We start from the raw sequence: 13,426 nt of genomic DNA on the forward strand, positions 1-13,426 counted from the left end.
AACACTGACCAGAGCTTGGTTTCAAAAGTATATAGTTATTTATTTATTAAACACACATAAGTTGAAATCACTCTAGCAAAATATAGTAAAAACACTTCAAACACAGTTATAATGAAAGCAGTTTCAACCCTTACTCCTATCTAGACAACTCTAGGTTAACACCACATAATTCGAACAGAGGTGAGTGCTTAACGTTAGATGACACTCTAGTAGATTCAAGAAAGGGATAAAAAGAAACAGAAATAGGTTAAACACACCACTCTAAGGTCCAGAACACTTGCAATAGGCTCAAAGAAGTACAAAGTCACAGGTGAGCAAAAGTCACTAGGCAGGGCCCACTCTTAGAGTAGCCGGAGCGAAAATGTGCCCAAGATCACACTGTTATTAGGGATTCAAAGTCTTGCAAAGAGTTAGAAAGAGTTTAGAGTGGCTTAGAAAGTTTAGCCAGGGTGTCCCAGGCACTCCCAGGTTCGAAAGCCGGGGGCTAAATCTACCCCGTACAGTCGGTGGCAAGGGAAGCCAGGCGGAACACGGTACCTTAAGCGGAAAGGATCCTCCAGCGGTGGCAGTTGTTCCAGGCAGTGGCAGCAAGGCTCGACGTCGGTCAGGGGAGAAGAAGTTCTCGCTGAAGAGCAGAAGAAGAAGGTCGTTGCACTGCCCGGGAAGAAACCAGCCGCGGAGTCCTCCGGTTAAAGGGTTGTACCGACTTTCGCGGTTAGGGGTAAAAGTGTGGTATTCCGGTTGCCGGGGTGCTTGGCACGGGCAAGGCGGCCACGAGATACCTCGAGAAGCGGAAAGAAGGTGAAAACTGGTTGTCCCCACCAGTCAAGGGAAGGAGCCACTCCGTTAAGAGTTCTCCTCGGTCGTTGGAAAAAGTGGTGAGACGGTTCAGCAGGGCTCCACCGGGTGGTGTCGTCGAAGCAGGTCGGCTCAGCTCTTCCCTCGTCGGATTCTTGGTCCTGTGGCGACTTCTCAAGTTCCAGTCCCCAAAGCCCTGCTTTTATGCAGCAAACCCCCATTCACCCAGCCTAGCTGTCACTCAAACATGCTAAGTGGTGAGCCGGCCGGCTCACCACTTGGACCAATCAGGACGGAGTGCGACTTGAGTTACCAAGGTAACTCAGTCCAGGGTGCCTAAATCCCCCTCCACCCCTCCTAAGTACCCCAGACAGAGTGGCACCACTTTGGAGGGCTTCTGTGGAGAAGCCCGCCAAAAGTGGAACAAAGGGCTCCACTTTGGGTCAGAGTTACAGAGGCGAACGCCAACGCCATTTTAGAATCAAGTTTTGGCAAAAAGTCCCAACCGGAGTTATAATAATAAATATATAAACCGGCGGTATGTTTAAGGCTACCGTAAATAAATAATTAAATGTGTTAGCCTAAAACAATGGGAAATCCCATAGGGAAATATTCGCGGTCGAATATAAAAAGTAGTTTCCACTGCCACCAGCCAAAACTCGATCAGGGGGGACGGAGACGTGCCCCCTCGACTAACAGACCCTGGGGCAATCGAATTGCCCCAGCCAGTACGTCCACAATATGATGGTTTGTACTGGTTCTGTTCAGGATTCAAGACTAGCAAAGTCTTTGGTGACTTTACATGCCCTGGGAGACAGTAGTCAGTCCCAGGGTATGGAGTCTATGTTGGGGAGTCCCTAGGACACCCCTGGGTCACGGCACAGAGGGTGCTGTGTAACCCACATCACAAAAATACATAAGGCCCTATGGAGTAAAAGACCCCATAGCCCATTCAACACAAGGTTTAACCAAGAAAACACACTTCAACATGCCCAAGAGTGAGGGTAAAAGAGTCTCACTCTTGGCAGGAGAAAAAAAGAAACCCCAGAAATCCAGCAAAGCTGCTGGGGGACTCACTAGGTAGGGAAATTCAGCCTAAACAGAGAATTCTCCCTAACACCCCCGTAGCCTCAAAGGGGGTGGCTCCCCGATGGGGAGACGGGATAAAAACCTGCAATTCGTCACAGGGTATATGATGAATCACGTGTTTTTGGGTAAGTACAGCCAAACCGAATCCCTTCCTTTCATGACAATGCAAGGTAAATTCCTTTTTGTAATCATGCCAACGCAATGCGTGTGCCTCTGCTAGCAAACTTTTTATTCTTGTACATGCGTCTTCTGCTTCTGGTGTCCACTGCAATGGCTCAACAGTGTTCAATCGAGTGTAATCCTGAAGTGGTTTAACTATTTCAGTAAATCCAGTGATCCATTGCCGGCAGCAGCCTACTGCCACTAGGAAAGCTCTCATTTGTGTTACGTTGTGTGGTTTGGGTATTGTGATGAATCTGATGCTGTTATCCCTCCTTTCCTGGAGATGGCCTCTTCCCATGTGTCCAGGGGACGGCAGCCGCTACCTGATACTGACCCTGGGGGCAGCAATATGAGGGAGGGCCACATGGGGGGAGGCGACCCTCGTGGAGGAAGTCGGGGATCATCAGATGAGACATGGTATCCCCCTTTTCCTTTTAGGGATGCCCCCTCCATTCCTTATGCCTTGATGGCATACTGTCGTAACCCCCTTCAACAGCCTACAAGACTTGCTGATGGAATTTTACTGTATCCTGAAAATAGAATGACAAACAAACTATCAATCTCATGTATATGAATCCTTTGGAAATACTGGGACGAGGAGGAGGAATGGAAGCATGCCTCCTATCTCAATCTCTAGACCCTTTTCTAGAAGACTCGACTATGCTTTATTCACTTGGAGCTGCAACACTGAGCACTCTGAACTTTGTGGCACTCTGAGCGATTAGATCCGCTTACCTGCTTTTCGAGCTGTCTAAAAGCCAACTCTGACCATTTAAACCAATCATCTTTACTCAAGCATCGACTTTATTCCATAGAAGCAACTGTCTCGCCACATTTGAACTTCTGTCTCGATTCAATAGAAGCCTTGCTTCGATTAATCTCCAAAATGACTTGACCTGCTAGAAGTGATCATCTCGACCCATCAGGAGTCCTCATCTTGAACTGTAGAACACTGGCTCCATGCCGTTCAGCCCAAAGACAAGCATTTGTAGGTATTTGAAGTGGTACAGTCCTGCTGGCCCGTGCTAAAGGGCCCCAGTGTCTTGTAAGACCCCACTATATACCGTTTTAAAGACCTCTTCAATAACTTTGGCATTTTCTACTGAAATTGTTGCTGTCCACCCCGGTAGGTCTTGAATCCCAGAGGGCTCCGTTATTCCAAAGTCTGCACTGTGTGTATATTTTAATTTACAGGTGGGTTTTAATCAGTTGTGTGTATTGTGTTAGTTTGATTAAAGTTCCTCTTTTGAAAGAGATGTGGTTGCACAATCTTTTATTATACCGCATTGCTCTTGTTGTTTTGTTTGCTTTTGTACCAGCTCACATCCGACCTGAAAAGTATATCCTGCCTCAGGCTCTGTTACCAAACTGGCAAAAGAGATGTACCTGTCGGGCTGTGCCTATTTCACCTTTTTATGATTTGGATTACTGCTGCTTTAGTAGTAGTATGGGCCTGAGTAGGCGTTTTATTCACGATTAACCCCTGTACTCCTGCATAGTAGGAGTCATTTCATCACTGGAATCCTGGAGTATCCTTATAGTTAGGCCCTCAAGAAGTGTTGAGTTGAGTTGACCCCTCCAGACATGTTTGCCTTAGTTTGTTGTATTGTTTATAATTTGATTCCCCTATGATCTACATGAGTTATCCCAGCCCATCCTGACCAAGTTAGTCCAAGGAATGTGCTGAGGGCTCTATCCCTGAGATTGTACATGAGATTGGGGAGCTCTTGGAAGTTTAACATTCCCATAGTTGGTTTCCTTGGGACACCTTGAGTCGACCCATCCTGACCCCTTTGCCAAAGTATCCGTTTATAATTTCTAGTGATTTCCAGAACACAGTAATTCCCACCCATGCTGACAAAGTTTATAAATTGTATGAACGTTATACCTGACTTGTGTGTGTTATGTTCATTCTTGGCCAAAATAGGCAGATGTGGGGCAGATTAGCAGGGAGAACGAGCTGGAAAAGATGAGTGGGGAATAGGCGAATCTGAAAGCCATCAACCTTTCCCTTCTTTCCAGTCTCCCCAGCCCCACATTAGCTCTAGAAGTGTACAGGCGGATGGCCAAAACTTGTCATTGAAATCCTGATTCGCACATCACAAGCAACTGGTTTCCTATAAAAATGGTCACATTCAGATTATAAATTGTTGGGTCTAGATTTTAGAAATGCAGTTGAAGCCATGTGATGTTTTGAGTTGCTTCATCATTGTGTGTTTGTCTTGCTCCAGGATGAGGAGGATCTGGCAGAGATGTGCAACTCGATGCCAGAGTACCTTTTGCCGGCCGTGGATGACCGAGAGATGGAGTCTCTGCCAGTGCCAGCTGGCCTCCCCGAGTTCTCGCAGTGCTTCCCAGACACAGTGGAAGGTCTTAGGATAAAGAAGGTAAGCATGTCCTGGTATGTAGTTGTATGGCTCCCAAACAAAGAATACAATAATAAGTGATACAAAAGACCTCATAATCCAAGCCTTAGCTTCTATCTTAGGCAAACCTGTGTTCTTTATTTACTGTAATGTTTTGAAGATTTACAATAAAACATGTGTTCGCTTCTCAGTAATATATGTTGTTCTAACTGCTAAAACACTAGTTTTATGTGAAATCTCGCAACCTGATCCCGGCTCTGTCCATAGACTGATTATCTTTACTCAAGGATGCAACTACATTGAGCTGCCTTTTCTGCTGCACCTGTGATTCCAAGACTACACATGGCATCCCTTCTGCTGCACAACCCTCTATATCACGTTGTGCCAAATTGAGATGTCTTCTGTTTGAGATAGTTGGGATTCAGGTGCTTAATGCGTTATAAGCATTGGTTATTTGTAGTAATAGATTTCAAAATCTGTGTATATAGAGCAACGCGGAACCGCACGTTGGAGAACGGGCGGCAAGGCAAAACGCGGTAAGTACAGCGTCTCAGCTGGGAAGCGGGAAAGTGTCAGAATAAACACCTCAAGGCTATTCTGCAATCCTTCATTCCTCTCAGCAGCACACGACTCACACAGAACATTGAGACTTTGCATCAGAGTTCCACAGTTGGGCTGTCTGTTTCTCACACATGCAGTGTGAGAAGATTGCATTGCAAATAGACAGACGAGCCGGGAATTGCACACCACTGTCATTATTCTTCCAAGGGGTTCAGAAACATGGCTAATTTCCAAGTGCATAAAGAAGCACACGACGGGCACAAGCCCTCACACTGTTTAATGAAACATTGAAGATAACTAAGAAAGATGTACCCACTGCAGCAGTGCCTAAAAATTATAGTGAGATCGACCTGCTGAAAGAACTAGAAAAACTTCAACGCAAGGAAATGAGCAAATGGTGGGAAGAACACTCATTGAAAAACTATATAGAAGTTGGCAGAATAGCACGAGGTCGGAGGATCTTAATAATCCCATCCTTTGAAGAACAGGATCCATTGATGTTAAAAGAATGGAGTGATGCCACCAATGGATGCTCAAAAACATTCCTACTTTTCTCATAAAATATGCAGGCAGCCATCGCATAACACTGTTAGAAAAAATAACAGTGGAAGAAAAACTGAAATTGATAAGACTGAAAAGGGGTGGTTGCTGAAGAGTACAATGGAGAAAAACCTGCTGGAATACGAGGAAGAAATCAAACAGAGGAAACAAAGAACATTTTTTGCGGGACAAAGAAGACTACGAAACAGGAAGAGTGTATACCTTCGCAAGAAGGTTTGATCAGCTAAGACAATCATGTCATGAACCGACGAATTTGTCCATTTTGGACTTCATGGTCCATGATGCACCACGGTATGAACTCCGTGATCCTCCCAACATGGCTGACGGTTTCGAAACACTGCACACCAGCCCTTGCATGTTACGTTTGACTTCCTAGAAAACAGCAACGCCCCCGCTACTGCTTGGAGTAGTTAGACGTGTGTTGTTGCAGTCCGCTCTGTGCTCTTTTTTTTTAGATTCCTTGTTTTTTCCGCCTTCGTATTCCTGGTATCCGTTCATTTCCTTCCTTTCCTCCTTCCATGGTTCTTTCCTGGATTCATTTTGTGCTCAGTCCTCCGACGCTTCGGTTCCTTCCGAGCCTGGACTCTATCTCCCTCCTGGTTCCACGTACTGGATACTGAACGTTTCCTAGCGAAGGATAACCAAGCACTCATGCTGGAATATGAAGACCCGCGCCCAGGCCTATACAAGTCTCGGACAGTACGAAAGAAGGAAGCCACTTCCAAGAAGGTCGCAAGTAAGGAGAAACAGGTGAGAAGGGGAGAAACTTGTGACAGATTGAGACGCCTCAAACCTGATACAAGGGCAGATATGGAAGCCGCAGTTCAGGACCTCATGAGAGGTATGCAAGAATTAACTACTGAAGTCCAAAACCTCAAGGCTGAGAATGCGGCATTAAAGCAGTTTGTTTTATCTCGTGACTCTGCAGCCGAGGAAAGTGTCCTGTAAGGGGGAGTAGTGGACAAATACGCCAGATCATCAAAGACCCTACGTGCCTTCCATGATTCTTGTTTAGTACATTTCACCTTCAAACCGTACTATTTTTCCACCCCATGAGCAAAGGTTGGATTCATGATATCTCATCTCACGGGCAATGCCTTAACCTGGGCAACTCCCTTAGTCAATGCGGGTGATGCTCTCCTGGATGATTATGATGGGTTTGTGGAAGCCCTTAAGGCCATGTTTGATCGCCCAGAACTTGTTTACAGTTCACAAGAAAGACTGCTTGAATTTCAACAAGGGACTCAGGATATGCTCACTTATGTGACTCGCTTTAAACAGCTAGTAAAAGAAGCCGATTGGTCCCAAGAAGCCAGCCTCACCCTCTTTTGAAGGGGTTTAAACGAAGAGATAAAGGATGAATTAGCTAGAGTAGCTCGCCCAAGTTCCTTCCAAGCTCTCATGGACCTCTCCCTACAGATTGATTTCCAGATCCAGGAAAGAAAGGCAGAAAAAAGGAAATCTTAAGTCCACATCCCCAAAGACAGCCACAGGTTATCCCTGCCCAAAAGAAAGACCTGTGTCGCAATCCTCTGATCCAGAACCCATGCAACTAGGCGCCTTCCGAGGACCAATCTCTCCACAAGAAAGGATCCGTTGCATTAATTCAGGACTGTGCATGTATTGCGCCTCTGATAAACACCTGGTAAGAGAATGTCCTATAGTGCCACCTCGGCGTTCGGGAAACGCCAGCTCCCGATCCTAGGCGGAGCACAGCTTCGGGAGAAAGATGTCTGCTCCTCATCTCTTCCTTCCTTGAAATCTCCAGGACAGAACACTTGTGATTCTACAGACATTCGTGTCCCCTTCCAAAGAAGAATCCTACCCCATCCTGGCCTTCGTGGACTGCGGTGACATGGGCATTTTCTTAGACAATGACTGGGTTGTCAACCATCACATACCACGAGAAACCAAAGAGATAGTACAACCTGTTGAAGCCATTGATGGCAGACCCTTGTCTTCTGGACCCATAACTCACCGAACCAAGGACTTACTACTTTCAATAAACAATCATCAGGAAATATTTAAATTTGACATCATTAAATCTACTCACTACCCCATGGTTTTAGGCATTCCATGGCTACAGAAACACAATCCCTACATCACTTGGGCAGCTGGGTCCTTGTTTCTCGGTTCAGAACATTGCATGTCCCATTGTTTATCTCTCACCTCATTGCCAAGTCCTTCAACAGACTTCCAGGAGCTCAAGGAACCATCCGTAACTGTCTCCAACATTATCCAAATCCCTGAGGCATCCCAAACATACTCAGATGTGTTTTCAACAGCCATTGTTCAAGCTCTCCCACCTCACAGACCTGAGGATTGTGGCATTGATACAGACCCATCTGCAGTGATTCCGTTCGGAAGAATGTTCATTTTGTCTGAACCAGAAAAGAAAGCTCTCTGAGAATATCTGGATACCAATTTGACAAAACGGTACTATTCGACCTTCCAAATCCCCAGCCGGTGCTTCCCTCTTCTTCGTTCCTAAAAAAGACACCAAGGAACTTTGACTTTGTCTGGATTACCTTGGCCTCAACCAATGCAAACTCAAGGACCGCTATCCATTACCACTTATTTCGGACATTCTGGAAGCAGTGAGAGGTGCTGTCATTTTAACTAAGCTTGATCTCAGGGGTGCTTACCATCTCATTCACATAAGGGAAGGCAATGAGTGGAAAACAGCCTTCAGAACTCCCGTTGGCCACTTTGAGTATCTGGTAATGCCCTTTGGTCTTGCCAATGCCCCCGCAGTATTTCAACGCTTCATGGACTGGGTTTTTTCTGACATGCTGTTCCTTTTTGTCATTGTATATCTGGACGATATACTAACGCCAAGGAACCTCAGGCCCATCAAGAACATGTAAAAGCAGTTTTACAACGCCTACAAGCTCCTGGCCAAACCTGAAAAATGCCTTTTCCATTTATCCACCGTTCATTATCTTGGATTCGTACTCCGTTCCAAAGGTATCGGAATGGATCCCTCCAAGGTTGATTCCATCCTGTCCTGGTCCGCTCCCACTACTGTGAAACAGATCCAATCCTTCCTGGGACTTGCTAATTTCTACAGAAAATTCATACCCGCGTTTTCTGACATAGTACATCCTATTGTAACACTCTTAAAGAAGGACATGCCATTTCAATGGTCCTCAGCTCAAGAGACGGCCTTTCAACAACTGAAACAGGAATTCACTCAAGCGCCAATCCTAGCTCAACCTGATAGAGATCGGCCCTTCCTGGTAGAGACAGACGCATCTGACTATGCCGTTGGAGCAGTCTTAAAACAAGAACTTGAGGACAAGATGGAGCATCCTATTGCATATTTATCCCGCACCCTGACTCCCAGTGAGACTCATTATTCCGTCCTGGAGAAGGATCTGTTAGCCATCCGACAAGCCTTAACCGACTGGCGTCATCGTCTATTGGGTGCCAAACACCCAGTACAAGTTCGTACGGACCATCGAAATTTACAAGTGCTACAATCCCTGGAGTGCAGAAACAGCCGTCAGGCCCTCCTTTTTTGCCCAATATCAATTTCAAATTCACCACTTTCCTGGAACACATAACATCATAGCTGATGCCTTGTCCAGACGTCCTGATTACGAGCCCCTCGAAGCACGGACCTTTACAAGATGTTTCCTAACACCGTGTTTGTAGCTCAAGCCATTTCTCTCCTGGAAGACATTCGTGCAAAGACGCCTTCTTCCGAACTCTGGAAGGAATACAAGGGGAACAATCTAAGGAACCTCCTGATGAAGGACGGGTATCTCTTCAAGGAAACACGGCTGGCAATACTCACACAAGAACTGAGAAATAAGATTACGAATCAATGCCATGATACCTTTCAATCAGGACATCGAGGCATCACCACCACCCTCCATCTTATACAGAGGCAGTTCTGGTTGCCAAGGATGAAAGACGACATAAGAACCTATGTCCAATCCTGTGCAGTTTGCAACCAGAATAAACATGATAACAGAAGACCAGTAGGTCTCTTACACCAACCAGCAATGCCAACACGACCTTGGGAAATCATCGCCACACATTTTATCGTGGAATTACCCCCATCTAGAGGATACACAACCATAATGGTTACCATCGATTTGTTTACACATATGGCTCACTTTACACCCTTGTTCAAGCTACCATCCTTACCGGAATTGTCTGGGATCTTCCTGGAACATATATTTAGGCTTCATGGACTACCTTCCAAAATCATCTCCGACAGAGGACCCCAATACATATCCCAGTTTTGGAAACAACTATGTCAAATATTGGGAATCCAGCGCACGTTGTCCTCAGGATACCATCCACAAACCAATGGAGCAACTGAACGAGTCAACCAGACCCTAGAGCAGTACCTTTGTTGTTTCGCCACCAAAGTCCAGGGTGATTGGTCACTTTTGATTCCTGTAGCTGAATTCGCTTACAACAATTCGGATCATTCAGCCATCAAGACCAGTCCATTCTTTTGTAGTCAGGGATTTCATCCTTCAGTTCTACCATCTGTTTTTCCACATCCTACCCCAGTCCCTACAGTTGATTCCTGGATTGAAACACTGGTCAACGTACACAAAGACGCCAAGGAACGACTGGAAAAGGCCAGGAAAGATGTCAAACGATATGCAGACACCAAAAGAAGACCAAGCCCTTCTTACGCAGTGGGAGATAGGGTTTGGCTGTCTTCGAAACTTCTTCCTCAACATCTGCAACCAAATAAACTGGCCCCCCAAGTATTATGGACCCTTCTCCATAAAGGAAATCATTAATCCAGTGGCCTACCGACTCCAACTTCCAGAGTCCTGGAAAAGGATTAAAACCATTTGTACAATCCACCCGTACTGCTCCCAGACCCACTCCAGTAATCATCAATAATCAACTTGAATTCGAGGTCTCCAGGATTTGTGATTCCAGATACAGACGTGGTCAACTCCAGTATCTGGTTGAATGGAAAGGATATCCACCCAGCGAGTGCACTTGGGAACCTGTGTCAAACATGAATGCCCCCCGTTTAATACAAAGGTATCATCGGATCCACCCAGGCAAACCCGGTGGTGCAGGGTTTAGGAGGAGGCATACTGTCATGAACCGCCAAATTCGTCCATTTTGGACTTCATGGTCCATGATGCACCACGGTATGAACTCCGTGATCCTCCCAATATGGCCGACGGTTTCGAAACACTGGACACCAGCCCTTGCACGTTACGTTTGACTTCCTAGAAAACAGCCACGCCCACGCGGCGCCGCGCATCTCAACGCTACTGCTTGGAGTAGTTAGACGTGTGTTGTCGCAGTGCGCTCCGTGCTCTTTTTTGATTCCTTGTTTTTTCCGCCTTCCTATTCCTGGTACCTGTTCATTTCCTTCCTTTCCTCCTTACGTGGTTCATTCCTGGATTAATCTTGTGCTCGGTCCCCCGACGCTTCGTTTCCTTTTGAGCCTGGACTCTATCTCCCTCCTGGTTCCACGTCCTGGATACTGAACGCTTCCTAGCGAAGGGCAACCAAGCACTCACTCTGGAATCCGAAGACCCGCGCCCAGACCTATACAAGTCTTGGACAGTACGAAAGAAGGAAGCCACTTCCAAGAAGGTCACAAGTAAGGAGAAACAGGTGAGAAGGAGAGAAACTTGTGACAAATCATCCCTCAACAAACCATCCCCGACTACCGAAGCAATAACAGCAAGCACTAGTGAAACTTCCTCATTATCAGAATCAGATTTAACTGGGAGCGACACCGAAGAACGACGCATTTGTTTACATTTTTAAGACGAAATGCGCTTGCTGCGCCAAGACGGCACAAAGAACAAACAAAAGAGGTGGAAATGCAAATCGGGGCTGAGGGAGAGGCGGCCGAAACAAACGAGGAGGGGAAAAAGGGGCAGGAGGCTCCCTGAACAATATCCTGGCCAGATCTCTGCGCTCTGGCAAATGAGTGGGTCAAATGAACAAAATGAGGGCAGCTTTAAGATCATATATTTGTCAGATCACACTTTAACCACTAACCAACACAAAATATTGAGCTTGGGTCTTAATTTCTGCCCCAATGCCAAAAATGACTATGTGCAGACTAGGATAGATCTGGATAATTTCATCCGAAAGGTCCGCCTAAAGAAATTCTATGCAACTAATACTTGGCACCAACGGAAAAAGGAAGCACAAACAGGAAGAATAGAAATTGCAATAAGAGATTTGGACATACTATCAGATCTTATGGAACTTGAAAAAGGTATAGATATGGAAGGAAAAACTGAGCCCATTAATCTTACAGAAGTGTAATTGGCACAGATTGGAGGGCTAAAAGGAGTCTGAAATCAAACTCCAGATTCAACCCAACTACAAATGCTGGGGGCAACATTGAGGTTTTTCAAAGTCTGGTGATAGAGGAGTTAAAATGTTTCACAAAAAAACTTAAGAACCAAATACTCAAAGACAATATGACTTTTAATGAGAGACAAGCTCTGAAAGAACTCCAAGAGCTAAAGAACTGTGTAATAAAACCCTCAGACAAGGGGCGGAACATAGTTCTACTCAACCTAAATGAATACATTAAGGAAGCGTACAAACAACTTAATGATAGAAACTGCTGTACCAGGTTAAAAGCCAACCCCATGAAAGAATTCGAACAAGTGGTGAAATCATTTCTTGAGAAATGGAAACAAAAGGGCATCGTATCAGAAGAGACTTCCACATTTTTGTTGATAGGTCATGCTATAACACCCACCATATACTTTTTACCTAAAGTTCATAAGAATCTGAAGAAACCGCCTGGGAAACCCGGTGTCTGTCTCACAGGCTCGGCATTGGAAAATATGTCAAAATATATAGATGAGGTATTGTTTCCCTTCGTTTCTGTACTTCCTTCCTATATAAAAGACACTACAGACTTTTTGTGCAGAATAGAAGTCATTCCGTGGGAAACAGAATATTTGATGGCGACAATGGATGTCGTCTCCTTGTACACATCCATCGGACATAAGGATGGTAAAAAAGCACGTCTACATTATCTTAAAACCAAATCGCTGAATTACCTCGAGCACACCAGAATGGTGATGGAAATGATCGACCTATGCTTAACTAACAATATTTTCCTCTTTAATGATGAGTATTTTAAACGGGTACAGGAGAACGCGATGGGCATGACGTTTGTGCCCCCTTATGCCAACCTTATGATGGGTGCATTGGAAGAACTAGAGGTATGGTCGGATACAAATCAGGAATAACCACAGAATGTAGTGCTATGGCTTAGATACATTGACGATCTATTCATTATCTGGAAGGGGACTGAAAAGGGCTGGCTGGAGTATGTTAAAAAGTTGAATTGTAACTCTAAAAACCTAAGATTTACTGAAACTCACAGTTGGACACTAATTACCTTCCTTGATGTGAATATCAGAATCATAAACGAAAAGATAACCTGCAAACTGCACAGGAAAAACATTGGCTCCAATACACCACTACATGCGCTCAGTTGACACCCCAAAAATTTGATCTTGAGTGTCCCCTACGGTGAATTTGTGAGGCTAAGAAGGTATAATACCACCTTAGAATCGTATGATCAAGAGAGCAAAATTACAGCCGCAGGTTTTCATCGACAGATGTATCCAAAAAGAGTTATCGAAAGGGCATTTCTAAATGCAAGACTATTAGAGAGACAGAGTCTGCTGGCTGGTTGTCGCAAGAAAGAAAAAGCAGAAAAAGGTAGAAAGCAGCAGCACACGGTTTATCCTCACGTTTGATAGCCAGGCCAAGACCATTAGACCCATTCTGCAAAAACATTGGAACATTTTATTAGCAGATTCTGACCTAGCCAACAGCCTTAAAAGCAACCCTACAATAAGTTTTATGTCATGATGCCTACCCCCGGGCATCCGGATCAAGCCCATCAGTCC

At 45.2% G+C, this 13,426-nt stretch overlaps 1 protein-coding gene across 5 annotated transcripts in view; it reads left to right on the top strand.

Annotated features, from left to right (window-relative positions):
• The window catches only part of TEP1 (telomerase associated protein 1), a 2,409,067-nt gene that overhangs the window by 86,458 nt on the left and 2,309,183 nt on the right, over positions 1–13,426 (top strand). For all 5 annotated transcript variants that reach the window (XM_069651741.1, XM_069651744.1, XM_069651746.1 and 2 more), the window contains exon 3: positions 4,281–4,436. In XM_069651741.1, coding sequence (XP_069507842.1) covers positions 4,281–4,436 — 156 coding nt within the window. The remainder of the gene's footprint in view (positions 1–4,280; positions 4,437–13,426) is intronic.

This window comes from Ambystoma mexicanum, chromosome 3p, assembly GCF_040938575.1.
Source record: "Ambystoma mexicanum isolate Mex_15411 chromosome 3p, UKY_AmexF1_1, whole genome shotgun sequence".
NCBI lineage: Eukaryota > Metazoa > Chordata > Amphibia > Caudata > Ambystomatidae > Ambystoma > Ambystoma mexicanum.